The 23,552-nt window shown below is 46.3% G+C and overlaps 1 protein-coding gene across 1 annotated transcript in view; it reads left to right on the plus strand.

The window, feature by feature from the left end:
• LOC126184555 (sodium-dependent transporter bedraggled) overlaps positions 1–23,552 on the plus strand; it is a 745,492-nt gene that overhangs the window by 276,805 nt on the left and 445,135 nt on the right. The window contains exon 3 of the mRNA XM_049926982.1: positions 462–577. Coding sequence (XP_049782939.1) covers positions 494–577 — 84 coding nt within the window. The 5' untranslated portion in view covers positions 462–493. The remainder of the gene's footprint in view (positions 1–461; positions 578–23,552) is intronic.

A 23,552-nucleotide genomic window follows, 5' to 3' on the forward strand; every position in this document is an offset into this window, starting at 1 on the left:
TCGTGTCCCTGCCACTTGGGATCTCTTTACGACCACCGTTGTTATGCCACATTACATAGCTGAGAGTGGTACCCCATTCCTCCATTCCTGCGTCGATACACCAATAACTGTGGCAACGTCAGTCGCGGCGTCGTGGCGGGCACCTCCGGACGAGATATCTCCTTCTTGCCATTCTATGATGAGTCTGCGGCATCGATGAATTACGAGCAACTGGCTAATATACACCACTCGACCGCCGCCACTGACGTCAGCGGTGGAGATCCCGTGGCCGATCAGTATCAGTTCTATACCTGCTACAGCGCTCTGCAGTGACAGCAGTGTTCTTTTAAACGGACGGACAGCACCCGGCGTGAGCTCAGCAACGAATCTCGATTGGTAGTGGTTACCGTGAAACCTCTACTCCGTGCCTGTGAGGTGTAGTGAAGGGTGCGGGCAGTATAGCGAGTGTGTTTCTGTTGCAGCTGGCGAAAGGAAGGAGCACCGGCGGCAAGGCATGTCCCTGGACGAGAGCACGGCTCGCCGACGCCTCGACGGCCACGCCAGCGACGACGAGCACGCCACCACGCGGGCGCCACTCGTGAGTACAGCTCTGCATCTTATCAGTGTCCCAATGTTAAAAGAGAAACTGGCTAGTGGTTTGCCGAGTCCTTATATTTGGAGCTTGCACCCGTACATCGTACAGTCCTCGAGTTCCACCGCTTCAGTCTGGAACCGCGCGACCGCTACGGTCGCAGGTTCGAATCCTGCTTCGGGCATGGATGTGTTTGATGTCCTTAGGTTAGTTAGGTTTAAGTAGTTATCAGTTCTAGGGGACTGATGACCTCAGATGTGAAGTCCCATAGTGCTCGGAACCATTTTCCGCCGTTAATCCTCCGTTTGACTCCACTCCGTTATTGTCGCATCGAATTAGTTGGCGCCTGCAGATGGGCAGCACAGGGAACAGTTGTGCAAAGGGGGCTGCTGTTGTGCCATTCGTGCGAATGAAATGCACGCACGGTGTAAACACTTCATTGTACGAGGGTAATCCCAAAAGTAAGGTGTTGTGTACATAGTTCCGCGTAGTAAGCGCGTACACAACTTTCCCACTAGAGCGCGCCCCGCTAAGCACAACAGCGCAGGCGCAGCGCTCGTCCGTCTCCGCACTACGAGATGGCGCTGCCATAGAGACGGACCAAATTGTGCTTCCGCCGATCCGCGTATTAATAAGTAACGTAGCCAATGAGATTGCTGCTAACGTAGAACCTTTTCTCCTCGCAGATCACATCCACGCAGTGGTACATGAACGCGCGAGGTATTATAACGAGTGTACAGACCTCCGATTAGTCAGTCTGCATTTGTCTGCACCAGTCTGTACCAGTCTGCATTAGTCTGTACCAGTCTGTACGAGTTCTACATTTGTCTGTACCAGTCCAAAGTCAAGTTTCAGTCTGCACCTAATAAGATTACCATATTCCTGTACATAGCCATGAAGATAAATGTATAGACACTTTTCAAGTTTCAGAGATATACGTGAGGATAAGATTAACGTATCAATACCAAAGGAACTTCAGATTGTCAATTGTAAATAGCATACAGAACAAAGTTAAGTAATTTTTATGCTTGTTATTATTTTAATAAATGTGTGTGAAAATTAATCAAGTTCTGTTTAAAGTTGGTCAACGTCAATCTGCTACTCTAAGCGTGCAAGTGGCATTTCTATCGTCTGACCTAACGGCAGAAGATAAACACACCACGATAAGACCACGAGACATATTGCTGACACTCGCCTTCTTCGTTAGAGCGACAAGTCAAATAATCTGATGGTGTGTGTACTGAAGGTCTTACAGTACGCACACCACATAAGGTCTCCTATTTTTTGTAAGTATATATACCAGTTTATTTCTACAATGGTTTACATCAGTTTACAGCTTGAAAATTTAGCTATTTTTCTACATAACGACCATTTCTGTCGATGCACTTTTGTAGACGCTGTGGCAGTTTTTTATGCCCATGTCATACCAGCTCGCTGCCATGCTATTCAGAAAGTTACAAACATCTTCTTTCACCTCGTCGTCTTAGCTGAATCGCTGGAACCACAATTAACGCTGACAGGTACTGTGAGACTCTGAAAAAACTCAAACTGGTAATTCAGAATCGGAGAAGAGGAATGTTTAGTAAGGGCGTACACATTCTCCATGACATCGCTCGGCAAACCGTTGCTCTCCTGCAACAGTTTCAGTGAAACATAATCACCCACCCACCCCATAGTCCTGACTTCGCGTCCAGTGACTATGATCTATTCACTAAGTTAAAATAACATTTGGCCGGAAAGCGATTCAGCTCCGACGACGAGGTGAAAGAAGAGCTACATAACTTTCTGAACAGCATGGCGGCGAACTGGTATGACATGGGCATAAAAAAAAAAACTGCCACTGCGTCTACAAAAACGCGTCGACAGAAATTGTGATTATGCCGAAAAATAGCTAAATGTTCATGCTGTAAACTGATGTAAACCATTGTAGAAATAAACAGGTCTATGTACTTATAAAAAATGGGAGACCTTGCTTTTGGGAATACCCTTGTATTTATTCTAGTTGTGTTGGCTCTGCCGAATCTTCAAGATTTTTGCTACACTGCGATCACCACCGTGGACGTCGATGATTGCGCCCTCCCCCCCCCCCCCCCTTCCCGCCCAAATCAGCGGCATAGTGTCGCAATCGATACGAAAGCATTTCGTGCACCCATCAGTGAAGTGAGTAGCGACGCAGTTGTCGCGTCCCACAACGCAGACCCACACCGACACGCTCCACCTGTCGATTCGGCCGCAGTGATTGACCTGCGGCTCTCGCAGAAACGCCAACGGCACCGCTCAGAGGCGGAAGGACGATACGACCGACGGTACGAAATGGAGGAAGTGCTACGTGTCAACGCCACACGAAAACGAACCGTCACCCACCAACGTGAAAGTCGCACTCCTAACTTCTACGCAATGTACGGACAGACAGCGTTTAATCTTGTTTTCTGAAGATAGAGACAGAAACATAAGCAGGTTCCACACTATGACAGTAGGAAAACTGATTAGTCGGGGCTTCCAGTCATTATTCGAGCACATAATCAATGTTATGGCGGCAGGGAAAAACCGTGTTAAAACTGACACTGTCAGGATTAACGGCCAGTGCCTTCGTACCACACTGTTTCTTAGCAGAGCGAATTTGGAGGCCTGCAGTCAAAAGTTCTTCCTAGTAAGCAAGGCGTCATCAATAATTTTGAAACGGATCAATAACGAAAATGACGAGTTGGTGCGAAGTTATAACCATCAGCTGATTTAGTAAAATTACAAACATCAAAAAAAATTTTCATCACCTCGGTTCCGAGAGTTCTGGAACCTGTTCAGAAAATTGGAATAGAGATCAACATAAACATCATTTCCGCCCTTTTTATTGCTCATGAAACCACATATTGCATGTTGTACCACCATACAGCGAGACCTTCAGAGGTGGTGGTCCACATTGCAGTGCACACCGGTACCTCTAATACCCAGTAGCACGTCCTTTTGCATTGATTCATGCCTGTAATCGTCGTGGAATACTATCCGTAAGTTCATCAAGACACTGCTGGTCGAGATTGTCCCACACCTCAGCGGCGATTCGGTGTAGATCCCTCAGAGTAGTTGCTGGGTCACGTCGTCCATAAACAGCCCTTTTCAATCTATCCCAGGCATGTTCGATAGCGCTCATTTGGAGAACATGCTGGCTACTGTAGTCGAGCCATGTAGTTATCCTGAAGAAAGTCATTCACAAGATGTGTACGATGGGGGCACGCATTATCGTCCATGAAGACGACTTCCTCGCCAATATGTTGCCGATATGGTTGCACTATCCGTCGGAGTATGGCATTCACGTATCGTACAGACTTCTATGTCCACCAGCGGCGTACGTCGACCCCACACAATTCCACCCCAAAACAGCAGGGAACCTCTACCTTGCTTGACTCGCTGGACAGTGTGTCTAAGTGTTCAGTCTGACCGGGTTGCCTCCAAACACGTCTCCAACGATTGTCTGGTTGAAGGCATATGCGACACTCATCGGTGAAGAGAACTTGATGCCAATCCTGAGCGGTCAGTTCGGCATGTTGTTGGGCCCCCTGTACCGCTCTGCATGGTGTCGTGGTTGCAAAGATGGACCTCGCCATGGACGTCGGGAGTGGAGTTGCGATCATGCAGCCTATTGCGCGCAGTTTGAGTCGTAACAAGACGTCCTGTGGCTGTACGAAAAGCATTATTCAACATGGTGGCGTTGCTGTCAGAGTTCCTCCGAGCCATAATCCGTAGCTAGCGGTCATTCATTGCAGTAGTAGCCCCTTGGTGGCCCGAGCGAAGCATGTCATCGACAGTTCCTGTCTCTCTGCATCTCCTCCATGTCCGATCATCGTCGCTTTGGTTCACTCTGAGACGCCTGGACACTTCCCTTGTTGAGAGCCCTTCCCGGCACAAAGTAACAACGCGCACGCGATCGAACCGCGGACCGTCTAGGCACGGTTGAACTACCGACAACACGAGCCGTGTACGTCCTTCCTAGTGGAATGACTGGAACTGATCGGCTTTCGGACCCCTCCGTCTAATGGGCGCTGCTCATGCATGGCTGTTTGCATCTTTGGGCGGGTTTAGTGACATCTGTGAACAGTCAAAGGGACAGTGTCTGTGATACAATATCCTCAGTCAGCGCCTATCATCAGGAGCTCTAGGAACTGATGTGATAGAAAACTTTTTTTGATGTGTATATATTCCAGAATGAGCAAAAGATAACAAAGCCGTCTCCAGTTTGTATTGTGACGTTTATATCACAGCGCTCCCATAGTTCGTTGAGTTCGTTGTCTGGTAGACGTGTATGCACCCTCCATCTTACAATCCTGTAATTGTTTGGGATATGGACGTGGCAGCAAACAGTGCAGATGTAACACAAGATGCGTATCCTGCGCAGGGCCACAGAGAAGTGGTACCTTTGGGAAGGCCAATCAACCGACATGTATTCTTTGTACCGGTGCTCACAGTGACCCATCTCGAACCTGCCCAAGGAAATTAAAAAAATTATGCCTGTCATTAATAATACCCTCCGAGAAGCATCATCTGTGTTAGAAATAGGCGCTATGCGAATCTACATCTGCATGATTACTCTGCAGTTCACAGTCAAGTTCGTGGCAGAGGTTTCATCGAACCACCTTCAAGTTGTTTCTCTACCGTCCCACTGTCGAACAGCGCGCCGAAAAAAACGGACACAATCTTTCTGCGTGAATTCTGATTTATTTTATTGCGATAATCGTTCCTCCCTATGTAGGTGGGCGCCAACAAAATATTTTCATCCTCTGAAGAGAAATTTGGTGACTGAAATTTCATAAGAAGATTCTGCCCCAACCAAAAATGGCTTTGTTTTAATAATTGCCACCCCAATTCAAGTATCATAGCCGTGGCACTCTCTCTCCTATTTCGTGATAGTACAAAACGAGCTGCCCTTCTTTGAAGTTTTTCGATGTCCTCCGTCGATCCTATCTGATGCGGAACCTACGCTGCACAGTAAGAAGAGGACGTACAAGCGTAGTGTAGGCAGCCTCTTTAGTAGAACTGTTGCACTTTCTCATTGTTGTGAAAGTAAATCGTAGTCTTTGGTTTGCTGTACCAGAACATTATCTATATGACCATTGCAACTTCAGTTATTCGTAGTTGTAATGCGTAAGTATTTAGTTGAATTTACAGCCTTTGTATTTGTCTGTTCTATCGTGCAACCGAAATTTAGCGGATTCATTTTGGTACTCATGTGGATGACTTCACATCTTCCATTATTTAGAGTCAGTTGCCAGGTATCTTGTCTGAATCGTTTTGCAAATTTGTTTTGATCGTCTGATGACTTTGTAAGACGGTAAATGACAGCATCGTCTGCAAACAATCTAAGTGCGCTACCCAGATAGTATCCTAAATCATTTATGTAAATCAGGGAACAGGAGAGGGCTTATGACGCTTCCTTGGGAACGCCAGATATTACTTCCGTTTTACTTGATGACTTTTCGTCAGTTGTGATCTTCCAGGCAGGAGATCACTAATCCAACAGCACAAGTGAGACGGTAGTCCATAGGCACGCAATTTTAGTAGAAGTCGCTTGTGAGTTACGGTGTCAAAAGCCTTTTGGAAATCTAAAAATATGGAATCAATTTGACATCCCCTTTCAATAGCACTCATTACTTCGTTAGAATAAAGAGCTGATTGTTTTCCATAAGAAAAATGTTTTCTGAATCCGTGATGGCGGTTGGTTCAAAATGGTTCAAATGGCTCTGAGCACTATACATCTGAGGTCATCAGTCCCCTAGAATTAGAACTACTTAAACCTAACTAACCTAAGGACATCACACACATCCAAGCCCGAGGCAGGATTCGAACCTGCGACCGTAGCAGCAGCGCGGTTATGGACTGAACCGCTCGGCCACAACGGCCGGCGGCGGTTGGTCAATGGTTTTCTTAGAGGTAGCTCACATTGTTCGAACACACTTCCGAAACCCTACTGCAAATCGATGTTACCGATATGGATCTTTAATTCAGCGGGTTACTCCTATTTCCTTTCTTTAGTGTGATCTGTGCAACTTTCAGTCTTCTAACGAGCGATCGCTAAACATGGTGCTACTGTATTAGCATACTCTGAGAGGAACCTGTCTGGTATACAATAAGGACCGGACGCCTTGCCCTTATTGAGTGATTTAAGCTGCTTTGCTACACCGAGGATATCTGCTTCTAATTTACTGATGCTGGCAGTTGTTCTTGGTTCGAGTCCTGGAATGTGTACATCGTCTTTGGTGACGGAATTTTTGGAAACTATATTTAGTAACTCTGCTCTAGTGACCCTGTCATCAGTTACATCATCATTGTTATCGCACGGTGGAGGTATTGATTGTGTCTTTCCGCTGGTGTACTTTACCTGCGACCAGAATCTCTTTGTGTTTTCACCATATTGGAGACAAAGTTTCGTTGTGGAAAGTATTAAAAGCATCTCGCATTGATTTTCGCGCTGCATTTAGAGCTTCTGTAAAACTCCGCCAATCTTGAGGGTTTTGCATTCTTTTAAATTTGGTATGCGGTTTTCGTTGCTTCTGCAACAGCACTCTGACCTGTTTTGTGTATCATGGGGGATCAGTATCACTTCTTATTAATTTATTTGGTATACGTTTCTCAATAGCCATCGATAGTACTAGCTTGAATTTAAACCACATCCGGTCTACGCTTAAATGGAGACTGTCTCTTAGGAAGGCCTCAGGCGAATACAGTTTCTTTTCCCCAAAACGTTACGAGGCAGGGTACAGAATTCCCTACACAAGAAGAGCTCAATGCAACGACAAGCACCACCACCTAGGATCATCTGCAACCAACCCAGTCATGACGACAGTGCTGCAGACGCCAGGAAGCGTGAGTCCATTGGATTCACCGCCGATACCACCGGTCTAATGCAGCGTGCCCAACTAACCTATCAGCAAGGCGTAAATTCCGTACAACGGGGCCGGCCACGGCCCGGCCTGTCACTCGGTTTTGCTCGGTCGTTCTCGGAAGTATCCGGAACAGCGCGACTTTCCATTTAGCATTGCGGTGCAGCATTTTGGGGTCGGCGCAACTCTCGAGTTCAGCAGAATCGCGGCGTCAGCGCTGTTTACCTTTGACAGTTTGTCCGTGGCATGAAGGACTTTCACAGGTCCAGTGGCTGTTTGCACGAAAAGAGGCAGCTAGCGATCTATCGTCTCAATGTTTTAAAATGGGTGGGAATGACAGAAGAGAGGGATGAGAATTCTCAATTTGCATAAGCGAGGGTACTGGTTGCTACGAAACGACGTTGTAGTACCGCGTAGCAAGAATTTAAACTTTTAGATGGCAATGAAAGAACAAAAAATTGCAACTATTGGCGGACGGGATTCGTTGTTCTGCACACCAAGAAGCACTTTGTGCCAAATTTGCTGGCACGGAGCACTTGAAGAAATTGATGGTACGAATAGTAAAATTTCAGAAGTCGCACCCATTATTCCATTTTCATTTGCAACATGTTTCACTGGAAATGAACGAAGAGCATGAAGACCTCATATATTAATGAAAAGTACGTTGGTTAAGTCAAGGGGCACGCCTGGAACTAGTTTTCGATTTAAATCTCGCTATGGTTTAATTTATGAAGGAAAAAGGAGTACAGCATATAATGTAGATCAGGGTATTCTAGCTTGCATACTTACCTGGTGCAGTGTTTTTCTTATTCTTCTCATTAAATTTTGTGTACATCCCAAACTCAGTAGCGCCATTTGAGAGCTTATATCTTTCTTTTTTCCACACTACAGTATAGCTAGCGATTGTGCTTGTTGTGAGCGGAGACATGGAGAATTGGCTAATGTCCGTAAACAGCTGGAAGCTGCATTCGCCACCGTTGACATACTTCTGGCTAATGCTCAAAGCTGGGGCTGCTGACGAGACCTGCGAAACCTTCGGTGCTGTTGCAGTCCCCTGGTGACCTGGGTGTCGCTGCACCTTCTGATACGCAACATCTGACCGCTCCGTCACTCGAGAGTGCGTGGCAGACAGCGGTGTGTTCGCATGTCACTGGGCGGAAGGCGATAGAGGGAGCAGGCCGTGCGGCTGGCTCCCTACGCTTTAGCAAAAGGTACCACCCAGTGTTGATACGCTGAGTCATCACGGGATGCCTCTCCTGTTGGGCCAGCGGCCGATTTTCATGCCCAGTCCGGACAAGTGCAGAGGGTGGGTGTGCTTGTCATTGGGAGCTCCAATGTTAGGCGGGCGATGGAGCCCCTCAGGAAGAGAGCAGGCAAGGCGGGAAAGAATTCCAGTGTGCACTCGATAAGTTTGCCGGGGGATTCGTCCGTGACGGGCCGTGCCAGCAGCTATCGAGCGCACTGCGTCAACACCGACTCAAAGGAAGGCCTCGGCGCTTCGTCGTGACGTCACGTCAACTAGGCACGGCGAACGCCAGGTCTGTTGCAGGCATACTCATAATGGTGGTGTCTCCCTCTCTGACACAGGAAAATGTGAAGCTATTAGCGGTAGTTGACCAACACACATTGTTCTGAGAGATTTCTGCAATCAATTAATTGTGCAATTCATTACACTTCTTAATAAACAGTGTACTCCTGAACTTAAATTTCCATCTGTTTTAAGGATTGACATACAAACACAACTTCATGGTGCAGCAGCAACAGAATTCGTGCTTCTTTACCTTATTTGTAAATCTGAGGAAGTTACGGTTGTACTGGGTTGCTTTTACAAGAAACTGTGCTCTTCTTTCGGTATCTTGGTTGACTGTGGGGTCAGGAGCACTGAATGTTAATGAAATATCTTGCGATTGTACACGTTGGGGGAGGGGGACAGAAGAAGAGGCAAAAGAGAGATACTTGTTTTATCAAATAAAATTTTTTTATCTTATTAAGTTTCTCCTTTCAGTAGCAAGAGGGGAATATTTATGTTTTCTAATGTGCATGTTTAAAAAAGTTTAAGCTCAGCAGTATTTTCGATGTATGAAGCTATTTTGTTTCATGTTTAGAATTCCTTTCGTTGAAAACGACTGTAATCTAATGACTGGCAACAGTTGGACATTTACACATGTAAATTAGTTCACATTTCCAGTGACGATATCAAACGAAAATAAATAAATAAATAAATAAAAGAAACGAGTTCATCGTAAGGGGGTTGGGGTAAGTTTCGATAACAAAATGCATCAAGTAAATATAGTTACTTGAATGTAAAATTTCCGAAGCTCGCAATGGGGCAAAGCATCTTTTCATATTGATCTACGTTTGTTTCGACAGGATTCAGTAACAGTAATACAGAACTATGATCTTCATTTGTAGCTTTACGATAGTAAGAAAATCTTTCATTTAAATAAAACTGCAGAATCCAAAACAATACCAAACATTTTGTCCAAAAATAAGAGATTTATAGTGATAAGCACGCCCAGGCGTTTCTGCCTGCAACAGACCAGGCGTTCGCCGTGCCTAGCTGACATGACGTCACGAACAAGCGCCGCGGCCTTCCTTTGAGTCGGTGTTGACTGCGTGCAGCCGGCTGCATGTAGTGGGGTTGGCCGCGGTCCTCTGCTTTGGAGCAGAGTTGGAGAACTAAACCAGAGAATCAGACAACTCGGCAACGGTATCGGATGCAGATTTCTCGACATTCGCTATCGGGTACAGAAGTGTACGGTTCCCCTTAATAGGTCAGGCGTGCACTACACACAGGAAGGGGCTACTAGTGTAGCGGAGTACATGAGGCGTGCATATGGGGCTTTTTTAGATCAGAGAAACCCTTTCTTGAGATCAAAGACGATTTGCCAGATAAATTAGCCATAATGTGTTCAGAGAACGTTCGTTGTCGCAGATCAGAAATAGAAAAGATTAATATGATGTTAAAGTGCGCGTCATTTATGACGGCGGGCGAGTTCAGGTTCGTTCTGCGCATCTGACGTCACAAAACACATCAGCCAATGAACAGAGATCGACTGCAGTGCAGAGCACAGACGAGTGTCTCCAGTTTTAGAAACGTTCAGTCATAAATAAAGTAATTGAACAAAATAAATGTCTTGATAGTAGACTTTCTTTTATAGAAAGTTTGGAAAAAGCATTCTTTATACCTATTGCTTCATATTCTATTAATTAATTAAACCAAAGAAGCAATAAGCCTCCCAATTCAGGCGATAGCAAGGAAAGGTGTTTGTAGCATTCTCACTAACCGTTTTTTCGCAATAAAGAACAGCGGTAATTGTTTATTTCCTATTGTACTTCGACGAAACGTGAGTAATTCATAATCATACCAACAGTGTTTGTCGGTATTTTGCGTGCTATTTTAAAGTCCTCCGGGATATATACTTAATGACCAGCTGCGTTAGCGTAATGGTTAAAGTGTATGGCTACCAATTGAAAGGTTCTGAGGATCGGTGCTTAATATTTTCTTTATTTTAAAAACAATATCGAAGTGTCTTACTTCATGAATTTTATTCATTTGAATGTAATTTTTTGAAATTTCTAGTGGCAACTAATATCGACCATACGGAAAGTATACGCTATGGACTTTTACCTCTGCAAACTCTTCAAAATTTCGTGCAATGGTTTACTACATTTAATGCTGCACAATAACTGCGTTGAACATCGAAACAAAATTAAGTTATTTATGGGGGGAAGGTATCAGTCAAGAAGATGTGTAAAAATCTAATTTTTGGGCCGAATAGTTTTTGTGAAATCGAATGATAAAGTGTGTCAAAGCAGTCGAAACACCATGTGTCTGCACAGGCGAGCAGTGCAATGATGACAAAATCGCGCACATCGCGGAATGCGGGGAGCACGTCTCTGTAGCAGCGAAAGGGTTAATGCGGCCGTGGTGGCTTTACTTCATAAACTGCGCGCTCCCCCCTAAACGTAAGTTTGCTAACTACACTATGGCTCTGCTTCTCTTGGCGCGTACAACTGGCAACGCAGCAATCTCCCGCGTCTGGGCGGGCATGCGCGAACCGCCAAGATAAAAGAATTGAACTATAGTAAACTGCAGGAGCATCCAAGGAAAGGTCCTAGAATTAGTATCGCTTACCAAAGATTGTAATGCACAGATAGTATTAGCAACAGAAAGTTGGCTGAAACCAGACGCTAATGATAACGAAATCCTAAGTTCATATTGGTATATTCATCGTAAGGATAGGTTAATCGCCAGTGCTGGTGGCGTGTTTACTGCAGTAAAGAATTTAATAAAATTTAGCGAGGTTATCACGGATTCAGATTGTGAATTAATCTGGGTGCAGTTAAGTATCAAATATCGGTCAAAAATGGTAATCGTATGCTTTTATAGACCGCCTGAGTCAGGAGCTCGTGTGGTAAAGCGCTTCAGATGGAACTTGGAAAATATCGTTAGTAATTTTCCTGGTAATGCCGGTGTAATAGGGGATGACTTCAACTTCCCATGTATAGATTGGGAGCGTTGTGCTATCAAAACTGGTGCCAGAGACAGGGATTCCTGTGACAGTGTTATGGATACCTTGTCTCAAAATTATTTTGAGCAGATAGTTAGGAAACCAACTCGTGAGGGTAACATCTTAGACCTCCTGGCAACAAACAGACCTGAACTTCTGACACTCCACTCCTTTTCCCATTTGTCAGACATCAGCAAAAACATTCTGTGAGTGCATCAGCGTCACTAGAATAAATGAATGGTGTAGGACTGAACCCTTATTCTACGACTGAGCAAATGAGTGTTTAGCTTGGTTTATTTACTGTATTATTGTCGATGAAGCACATTGGTTTACATAGTCCGCCCCAGTAGCTGAGTGGTCAGCGTGACGGATTGCCGTCCTCCGGGCCCGGGTTCGATTCCCGGCTGGGTCGGAGATTTTCTCCGCTCAGGGACTGGGTGTTGTGTTGTGTTCATCATCATTTCATCCCCATCCGGCGTGCAGGTCGCCCAATGTGGCGCCGAATGTAATAAGACCTGCGCCAAGGCGGCCGGACCTGCCCCGCGAGGGGCCTCCCGGCCAATGACGCCAAACGCTCATCATCATCATCATTGGTTTACATAGAGTGTGACATGACAATTTCAGGACAATTGTCAAGATAACGTATTATGTCCTGATTAGCAGAAATAACACTGAACACAACAATATCAAATTTAAATAGGTTTTCTACAAGTTTTTTTCTTACATCTAGACAGTGAAACAATGTCTGAGTTGGCCAATATTACGTCAAATCATCCGATTCCAGGTTCTAAATTCGGTACTATTTAGGATGGCAATCAAGTCTACACAGGATGATTACTTTTTGTGACAATATATGCAAAAGATTACTCAAGGCTGCTCGTGTTCACAGTGGATGCAAGCTGGTGATCCAATATTCTTACGTCTCTGCCAGAGACATTTACCTTTAGTTGCGACGTGTTGTCGGCTGTCTGACTGCCATCAAATGGTTCAAATGGCTCTGAGCACTATGGGACTCAACTGCTGAGGTCATTAGTCCCCTAGAACTTAGAACTAGTTAAACCTAACTAACCTAAGGACATCACAAACATCCATGCCCGAGGCACGATTCGAACCTGCGACCGTAGCGGTCTTGCGGTTCCAGACTGCAGCGCCTATAACCGCACGGCCACTTCGGCCGGCTTGACTGCCATCGCACCCTGAAAATACTATAAAAATCTAATTAATATATTTACTGATTTTATCAGCTAAAACTGCCCTACGTTTCTCGTTAGGCGAGAAAACATGCACTCACCCCCTAGTCTGCAAAAAAAGGTGATATACACGCACATAAATGGAGCATCATGTGTATCTCAACGCCCTCCCAGTTATCGCAAGAACAATTAACTACATGGCTGTTTCGTTTCTCCGCTATCGTAACTCAACGACTCTTCCGCTAATTTATAGCTGAATGTCAGCCAAAGTGAACGCAGTGTTCACACAAAATTCCTCTTTTTACAACGTGCAGAGCGTGATGCACCCTGTTTTACACTTCACGCTGGTTCAGAGGAGAGTCCCCGAAGTTTTCGGTATTCTGTCTTTCGTAGCAAACTGTCCCCCAACTCTGCCCTTTCATGTTTTGCGTCACGGCCTTTCAGACCAGTGGGAGCATTCCTTTCATCTCGTGGAAACTACCCCGCCAGTCGCAAAGGACGTACCTTCAAACTGCGTTATAATCTCGCCACTTATATTCTTTCTGAGTTTATTTCAGCCAATCGGACACTTTGTGCCCATTCCTCACGCCTAAAAGTTACATTCGTACATCACGAGAGCACCACAGATCTTCCACGTGATCAGAAATGCGGCTCTCTTTAACTGCGTCCCAAGCCTATTTGTATCCATCTGGAAATTCCCGAACGCAATTTTCTAAAGAATTTCTCTGTCGCAAGCAGCGCTTGCCCATCACCTGCTTCCTTCCATGTACCGCCTGGTGCGTTTACCGTCACCCTCGCCATGGGTCACAACCTGCTAAAAGCCTTTCGCTGTACGCGGGCCGCAGCCGGGCAACCCGAGTCCCTCCCAAACTCAAGCGTCTCTTCCAACACCTTTTTTTTTTTCACCTTTTGCTCATTGACATGCAGGATTTGGTTTAGGTGTGTTAATACCGTCGACTCGAGTGTCACACCTTTTTTGCATTACATACAGTACATTCTAATAGACAAATCTACTCACTTTCAACCAAATAAGTCATGTGATGCCCCACCTGCTAGCCACGCGGTCTAACGCGCTGCTTCCCGAGCGAGAAGGCGTGCCGGTCCCCGGCACGAATCCACCCGCCGGATTAGTGTCGAGGTCCGGTGTGCCGGCCAGCCTGTGGATGGTTTTTAAGGCGGTTTTCCATCTGTCTCGGCGAATGCGGGCTGGTTCCCCTTATTCCCCCTCAGTTACACTATGTGGGCGATTGCTGCGCAGACACTGTCTTCACGTACGCGTACACCATAATTACTCTACCACGCAAACATTTGGGGCTACACTCGTCTGGTATGAGACGTTCCCAGGGGGTCCACTGGGGGCCAAACTGCACAATACACAATAACCCTGGGGTCGGCGTGAGACGGCGGTGGGGCAGGTGGACTGCTGTGGGATTGTGAACCACTGCGGGCTACGGCAGGATGAAGCCTCTCCGTCGTTTCTAGGTCCCCAGTCCAATACAATACAATACAATGTCATGTGACATAACGATCTAGTCGTTACGACGCATCGAATCTCATGGAAGGTGCGAAATTAACAGTCATTCAAGCTGCCACCTTACAAACTTAATGAATCAGTACATATAGATGGAAGGTATCAGTGATCATAAGGCTGTGATGGCATCTATGACAACAGGCCTGGCAAAGAATGTTAAGGAAGGTAGGAAAACATTAATGCTTAGCAAGAGTGACAGGATACAAATTTCAGAGTATTGAGCAGTCAGCATCAAATATTCGGTGATTAGGACGAAGATGTGGAAAACAAATTGAAAAAATTCAGAGGATTCGTGCAATATGCCCTAGACTAGTATGTTCCGAGTGAGGTCTTAAGGGATGGGAAAGGCCCACCATGGTTTAATAGCCGTGTTAGACAACTGCTACATAAACTAAGAGAACGTCATCTCAGATTCAAGAGAAGTAAAAAGCTAGCTAGAAACAAAAGCTGAACGAAGCAAAAATAAATGTAAGGAGAGCACTAAGAGAAGCGTCCAATGACTTTGAAAGTAAAACTTTGTCAACCGATCTGAGTAAAAACCCTAAGTGGTTTTGGTTGTGTATAAAATCAGTAAGAGTGTCAAAACCGTTTATTCATTGAATCAGTGACCCATGCTGGCACCGAAACGGAAGATAACAGAGAGAAGACCGAAATACTGAATTCAGTCTTCCGAAATTGTTTCACCATGGAAGATCGTAACACGATGCCTTATTTCAATGTCCATACGAACATCGAAGTGGCAGATATTGAGATTACCCGCCGTGGAACAGAAAAACTACAATCACTTTGTAGTGGAAGGGCGTCAGGAACAGTTGAGATACCTATAAGATTCTACAAAAGTTATGCGAAAGAAATTGCTCTTCTTCTGGCAGCAATTTATCTTAGATCGTTTGAGCAACGGAGGGTGCCTAGTGACTGGAAGAAAGCGCAGGTCATTCCCGTTTTTAAGAAGGGCATTAGGACAGATGCACACAGTTATAGACGTGTATTTTTGTATCCCGCTTGGTAGGCGGCAGGAGGGTCTGCTCCTGTAAACTGAAGGGTAGGCCGAATGTAGGAAGCGAATAGGAGCAGGAAAAGGTGAAGTACTGCGGTACTGCGTAAGTTAAAACTCTTTTACTGGTGTATGAACAGCCGGCCGGGGTGGCCGAGCGGTGCTAGGCGCTACAGTCTGGAACCGCACGACCGCTACGGTCGCAGGTTCGAATCCTGCCTCGGGCATGGGTGTCTGTGATGTCCTGAGGTTAGTTAGGTTTAAGTAGTTCTAAGTTCTAGGGGATTGATGACCTCAGCAGTTAAATCCCATAGTGCTCAGAGCCATTTGAACCATTTTTTTGGTGTATGAACATGTACAAATAATATTACTTAACTTTGGCTGAGATGGGCACGCAGGTGCGAAGCCGCACAGGCATCAATGCTAACAGCTACTAGTAGTTGGACAAACTATCACTGAAGTAACTGAAGTAACAATGTCTGTAATGGCTAGCCCCCTATGAAGTAGAAACAAAATGGTTCAAATGGCTCTGAGCACTATGGGACTTAACTTCTGAGGTCATCAGTCCCCTAGAACTTAGAACTACTTAAACCTAACTAACCTAAGTACATCACACACATCCATGCCCGAGGCAGGATTCCAACCTGCGACCGTAGCGGTCGCGCGGTTCCAGATTGAAGCGCCTAGAACCGCTCGGCCACTCCGGCCGGTGAAGTAGAAACAATGTTGCTAGGTCGTCTCCTCGGAATCAGATGGGCTGAATCCGGAGCGGCGCTCGTAGAGCTGCACAGCGCCGGCTAGAGGGCGCTGTCGTCGGTGTCGGTGTCGTGGTGCCAACGTAAGTACACTCCTGGAAATGGAAAAAAGAACACATTGACACCGGTGTGTCAGACCCACCATACTTGCTCCGGACACTGCGAGAGGGCTGTACAAGCAATGATCAAACGCACGGCACAGCGGACACACCAGGAACCGCGGTGTTGGCCGTCGAATGGCGCTAGCTGCGCAGCATTTGTGCACCGCCGCCGTCAGTGTCAGCCAGTTTGCCGTGCCATTCGGAGCTCCATCGCAGTCTTTAGCACTGGTAGCATGCCGCGACACCGTGGACGTGAACCGTATGTGCAGTTGACGGACTTTGAGCGAGGGCGTATAGTGGGCATGCGGGAGGCCGGGTGGACGTACCGCCGAATTGCTCAACACGTGGGGCGTGAGGTCTCCACAGTACATCGATGTTGTCGCCAGTGGTCGGCGGAAGGTGCACGTGCCCGTCGACCTGGGACCGGACCGCAGCGACGCACGGATGCACGCCAAGACCGTAGGATCCTACGCAGTGCCGTAGGGGACCGCACCGCCACTTCCCAGCAAATTAGGGACACTGTTGCTCCTGGGGTATCAGCGAGGACCATTCGCAACCGTCTCCATGAAGCTGAGCTACGGTCCCGCACACCGTTAGGCCGTCTTCCGCTCACGCCCCAACATCGTGCAGCCCGCCTCCAGTGGTGTCGCGACAGGCGTGAATGGAGGGACGAATGGAGACGTGTCGTCTTCAGCGATGAGAGTCGCTTCTGCCTTGGTGCCAATGATTGTCGTATGCGTGTTTGGCGCCGTGCAGGTGAGCGCCACAATCAGGACTGCATATGACCGAGGCACACAGGGCCAACACCCGGCATCATGGTGTGGGGAGCGATCTCCTACACTGGCCGTACACCACTGGTGATCGTCGAGGGGACACTGAATAGTGCACGGTACATCCAAACCGTCATCGAACCCATCGTTCTACCATTCCTAGACCGGCAAGGGAACTTGCTGTTCCAACAGGACAATGCACGTCCGCATGTATCCCGTGCCACCCAACGTGCTCTAGAAGGTGTAAGTCAACTACCCTGGCCAGCAAGATCTCCGGGTCTGTCCCCCATTGAGCATGTTTGGGACTGGATGAAGCGTCGTCTCACGCGGTCTGCACGTCCAGCACGAACGCTGGCCCAACTGAGGCGCCAGGTGGAAATGGCATGGCAAGCCGTTCCACAGGACTACATCCAGCATCTCTACGATCGTCTCCATGGGAGAATAGCAGCCTGCATTGCTGCGAAAGGTGGATATACACTGTACTAGTGCCGACATTGTGCATGCTCTGTTGCCTGTGTCTATGTGCCTGTGGTTCTGTCAGTGTGATCATGTGATGTATCTGACCCCAGGAATGTGTCAACAAAGTTTCCCCTTCCTGGGACAATGAATTCACGGTGTTCTTATTTCAATTTCCAGGAGTGTACTTGCGCCTACGCCGTGGCATCGTAGCTATCGATACCACACATATCGTTGACGTCAGTCTGTCGTAGAATTATGGAACATGTTTTATATTCAAGAATTATTACGTTCTTGGAGGAGGAAAATCGCCTCTATAAAAATCAACATGGATTCCGCAAACAGAGATCCTGCGAAACTCAGCTCGCTCTGTTCCTCCATGACATCGCAGCGCCGTAGACAATGGCCTCAGGTTGATGCCGTGTTACTTGACTTCAGCAAGGCATTTGAGACCATCCCGCAATGCTGTTTTGTGAAAAAAAACGAGCTTATAGAGTATCGGGGCAGATCTGCGCCTAGATTCAAGACTTCCTTGCAGACAGAACTCGGCACGTCGCTCTTAACGGAGCAAAATCGACAGATGTAGAGCTAATTTCCGTAGTTCGCCTAGGAAGTGTGATAGGACCGTTACTTATTACAATATATATAATTGATCTAGTATAAAGCGTCGGATGCTCTTTAAGGCTGTTTCGCAGAATGACCTCCACGGAATTGATGAATGGTGCAGGCACTGGCAGTTGACTCTGAACGAAAATAAATGTGAGATATTGTTCATACATAGGAAAATAAGTCCACTTTTGTAAAGCAACACTATTGATGACAAACTGGGAACAGTATCTGCCGTTAAACGTCTAGGAGTAACAATCCAGAGCGAAATTCAGTGGAATGACCACATAAAGCAGATAGGGTGAAAAGCAGATTCCAGACTCAGATTCATAGAAAGAATCTTAAGGAAATGTAACTCATCCTCGAAGGAAGTGGCTTATAAGGCGCCGCTTGTTCAACCGATTCTCGAGTATTGTTCATTTATCTGGGATCCCTGCCAGACAGGACTGACAGAAGTGGTAGAGAAGATCCAACGACGAGTGGTACGTTTCGTCACGGGATCGTTTAATCGGCACGAGAGCGTTACGGAGGTGCTCAATAAGCTCCATTGGCAGACGTTACAACAGAGGCGTTGTACATCACGGCGAGATTTACTATTGTTATTTCGAGAGAGCACTTTCGGAGAAGAGTCTGACAACATATTACTTCCCACACAAACGTCTCCTGTAATGATCGTGAGGAGAAAATTCTAGAAATTGGAGCCAACACAGAGGCATACCGACAATCATTCTTCCCACGCGCTATTTGCGAATGGAATAGGGTTAGAGGATTCACTTAGTGGTACAAAAATTACCCCCTGCCACATACCGTTAGGTAGCTTGCGAAGAATGATGTAGATGAATACGTAACATTAAAACCGGTCTGACAATGGACATGCATGCACCTCCACCATCCTACGACCTTTTAGAATCTTTCTTTTGTATAGCGAACCCCATCTGACGTAATGGACAAGGAAGTCGAAGCGGAATATGGAGTATACAACAGTGACATTACACAACACTTCTCGCCAGAGGAGCTCCAGACTGCACTATCCCAAGGGTAGAGTACTGCACCTGGCCCGGATTATATTGGCTATCCAATGCTACGACACATCCTACTCTTGGTGCTCAAAATTTACAATAGTGGTTGGACACAAAAGTTCAAAACTGTCTCGATGAAAACATGTCGTGTCGTCCCCATCTACAAATTTTAAATTTCAAGTTCAAGAAATCGTTCACACAGGTGAATCGAGCAAACATACCGTCATTTGACCATCAGACCAAAGATTTGAAAGCAAATGAATCACAAGAAGAGCGCGTATACGACGCTGGTGCGAGCTATTCTTGAGTACTGCTCGAGAGTTTGGGATCCCCACCAGGTCGGATTGAAGGAAAACGTCGAAGTAGTTCTGAGGGGGACTGCTAGATTTGTTACCAATAGGTTCGAACAATAAGTAAGTGTTACAGAGATGCTCCGGGAACTTAAATGGGAATCCCTGGAGGGAAGACGTCGTTATTTTCGAAAAATACTATTGAGAAAATTGAAAGACCCGGTATTTGAAGCTGACTGCCACATTATTCTACTGCCGCTATGGAGGCATATAGACATATAGACAGTTTGCGAGTCGAACAGGACAGGAAATGACTAGCAGTGGTACAGGGAACCCTCCGCCACGCACCTACGGTGGCTTGCGGAGTATCTACGTTGATGTAGATGTAGACGTAGATGCAGAAGTTACAAAGTTTGCGCAAGTGGATCAGAAAGTGAATGAAGTAAGAGAGTGTCTTATGAAGTTCAGTATGCACATAGTACAAAATGTGAGGAGAAAGGCTGCCGCCTCACATCTAACCCGCACTCCAATACAGAATTGTTGCCAGGAAAGGTTTGACCAAGAAACATGGTGAGACCTTTCCCGAAACAATTCCTCTCAACCCGGCCATCAATAATTAAAGAAAGGAAACGAGTAAATCTTAAACATGCAATAATAAAAAGGAAAGAACATACAGAGAGTATATGTTGTGTCTCCTCGAAATTTCTCATTCACTCAAATTACGAAATTTCCTTACATAGCAGTTCTGAATTCTTATATAAAAATGACCCAAACAAAACACAAAAATTGCTTCGGATTACCATCTACATCTACATCTACATACATACTCTGCAATCCACCATACGGTGCGTGGCGGAGTGTACCTCGTACCACAGCTAGCATCTTCTCTCCCTGTTCCACTCCCAAACAGAACGAGGGAAAAATGACTGCCTATATGCCTCTGTACGAGCCCTAATCTCTCTTATCTTTGTGGTCTTTCCGCGAAATGTAAGTTGGCGGCAGTAAAATTATATTGCAGTCAGCCTCAAATGCTGGTTCTCTAAATTTCCTCAGTAGCGATTCACGAAAAGAACGCCTCCTTTCCTCTAGAGACTCCCACCCGAGTTCCTGAAGCATTTCCGTAACACTCGCGTGATGATCAAACCTACCAGTAACAAATCTAGCAGCTCGCGTCTGAATTGCTTCTATGTCCTCCCTCAATCCGACCTGATAGTGATCCCAAACGCTCGAGCAGTACTCAAGAATAGGTCGTATTAGTGTTTTATAAGCGGTCTCCTTTACAGATGAACCAAATCTTCCCAAAACTCTACCAATGAACCGAAGACGACTCTCCGCCTTCCCCACAACTTCTATTACATGCTTGTCCCACTTCATATCGCTCTGCAATGTTACGCCCAAATATTTAATCGACGTGACTGTGTCAAGCGCTACACTACTAATGGAGTATTCAGACATTGCAGGATTCTTTTTCCTATTCATCTGCATTAATTTACATTTATCTATATTTAGAGTTAGCTGCCATTCTTTACACCAATCACAAATCCTGACCAAGTCATCTTGTATCCTCCTACAGCCACTCAACGACGACACCTTCCCGTACACCACAGCATCATCAGCAAACAGCCGCACATAGCTATCCAACCTATCCAAAAGATCATTTATGTAGATAGAAAACAACAGCGGACCTATCACACTTCCCTGAGGCACTCCAGTTGATACCCTCACCTCCGATGAACACTCACCATCGAGGACAACGTACTGGGCTCTATTACTTAAGAAGCAATCTTTCATCAGAAAGACTATAAACTAACTCAAAGCATTTGCAGCAAAAAATTCGCAAGCGAAAGACGAACACACAACAAAAATGAAAAATGAAAATGAATGTTCCAAAACTAACTACAGTCAGGTAGTATGTGTCCGAAAGAACAGACACCACGCATTAATATAATTTGATTGACCTGGCTGGGCAATGGCTCCACCTTCTTCAGTGCGGATGCACAAATACGCCCGACATCCTGTGGAAATCTCAGAGAGCGAATGCAGGAAATGTACAGGGAATGCGAGTACGTGGCGCTCTGTGGGAATGTGGGTCGGTCGGGAGGCTTCCCGATTCAATCCGCGATAACGCTGTGTCCCGGATGGCACAGTGGTTACCGCACCTGCCTAGTAAGCGGCAGATTCGGATTCGATTTCTGATCCGGTACACATGTTCACTCGTCGCCGCTGATTCCGCGTTGGGATGCAGCTGACACCACTGATCCCCTCCCTTTCGTTTCCTTCATTCCCCTCTCCACCTTCAGTTTACATATAATGTATAACAGCTGCGGATTCATGTCCGAAAGAACAGACACCACGCGCTCGTGTAACGTAACTGAATTGTAGCCATCTTGCTTGCCTCGCATCTCGTTGGTTTTGCCCCAGCCGGTTTCTTCTCCGTCGGTCGCGAGTTCTGACGCTTGTCCAATAAACAGTGCATAATCGTGTAACAAGTGGGTATGTTTAAATGCTAAGCATAATAAGAACCGTAGAATGTTAACATGCCAACTAATTTTATTATCACTAACCGCAAAATTAGTAAAACGTTTTCTAGAGCCAGTGTATCGTTAATATTCATAACAAGATTCCCGGTTATTAATCATTAGTTCCCGAGATCGCATTGTAAGTAGGCTGTTTATGTTTTCTTATTGGCACCGTTACGTAGCGCTCTATATGAAAATCACTGGCTGTGCTGTGTGCAGTCTGTGGCTAGTTTGCATTGTTGTCTGCCATTGTAGTGTTAGACAGCGGCAGCTGGATGTGAACAGCGCGTAGCGTTGCGCGGTTGGAGGTGAGCCGCCAGCAGTGGTGGATGTGGGGAGAGAGATGGCGGAAGTTTTGAAATTGAACTGCTATATATATATTATGATTATTAAGGTAAATACAGTGTTTGTTCTCTATTAAAATCTTTCATTTGCTAACTATTCCTATCAGTAGTTAGTGACTTCCGTAGTTTGAATCTTTTATTTAGCTGGCAGTAGTGGCGCTCGCTGTATTGCAGTAGTTCGAGTAATGAAGATTTTTGTGAGGTAAGTTATTTGTGAAAGGTATAGTTTAATGTTACTCAGGGCCATTCTTTTGCAGGGATCTTTGATAGTCAGATTGCGTTGCGCTAAAAATATTGTGTGTCAGTTTAAGCACAGTCTTGTATAAATCGTTCTAAGGGGACGTTTCAGCATAAATATGCTTTCCGAAGCAAACTTAACAATTAATTCCGTCTTTAAGCGGAGTTGTACTTCACACACTAGATCGCACAAGTACGTCATCCGAGGCAATTTCTCACAAACTGTTCCGTCTTTACATGAGATCAGATCTCATACAAGTATTCATGTACACTCCTGGAAATGGAAAAAAGAACACATTGACACCGGTGTGTCAGACCCACCATACTTGCTCCGGACTCTGCGAGAGGGCTGTACAAGCAATGATCACACGCACGGCACAGCGGACACACCAGGAACCGCGGTGTTGGCCGTCGAATGGCGCTAGCTGCGCAGCATTTGTGCACCGCCGCCGTCAGTGTCAGCCAGTTTGCCGTGGCATACGGAGCTCCATCGCAGTCTTTAACACTGGTAGCATGCTGCGACACTGTGGACGTGAACCGTATGTGCAGTTGACGGACTTTGAGCGAGGGCGTATAGTGGGCATGCGGGAGGCCGGGTGGACGTACCGCCGAATTGCTCAACACGTGGGGCGTGAGGTCTCCACAGTACATCGATGTTGTCGCCAGTGGTCGGAGGAAGGTGCACGTGCCCGTCGACCTGGGACCGGACCGCAGCGACGCACGGATGCACGCCAAGACCGTAGGATCCTACGCAGTGCCGTAGGGGACCGCACCGCCACTTCCCAG

Source organism: Schistocerca cancellata, chromosome 4, assembly GCF_023864275.1.
Source record: "Schistocerca cancellata isolate TAMUIC-IGC-003103 chromosome 4, iqSchCanc2.1, whole genome shotgun sequence".
In the NCBI taxonomy this organism is placed as follows: Eukaryota; Metazoa; Arthropoda; class Insecta; order Orthoptera; family Acrididae; genus Schistocerca; species Schistocerca cancellata.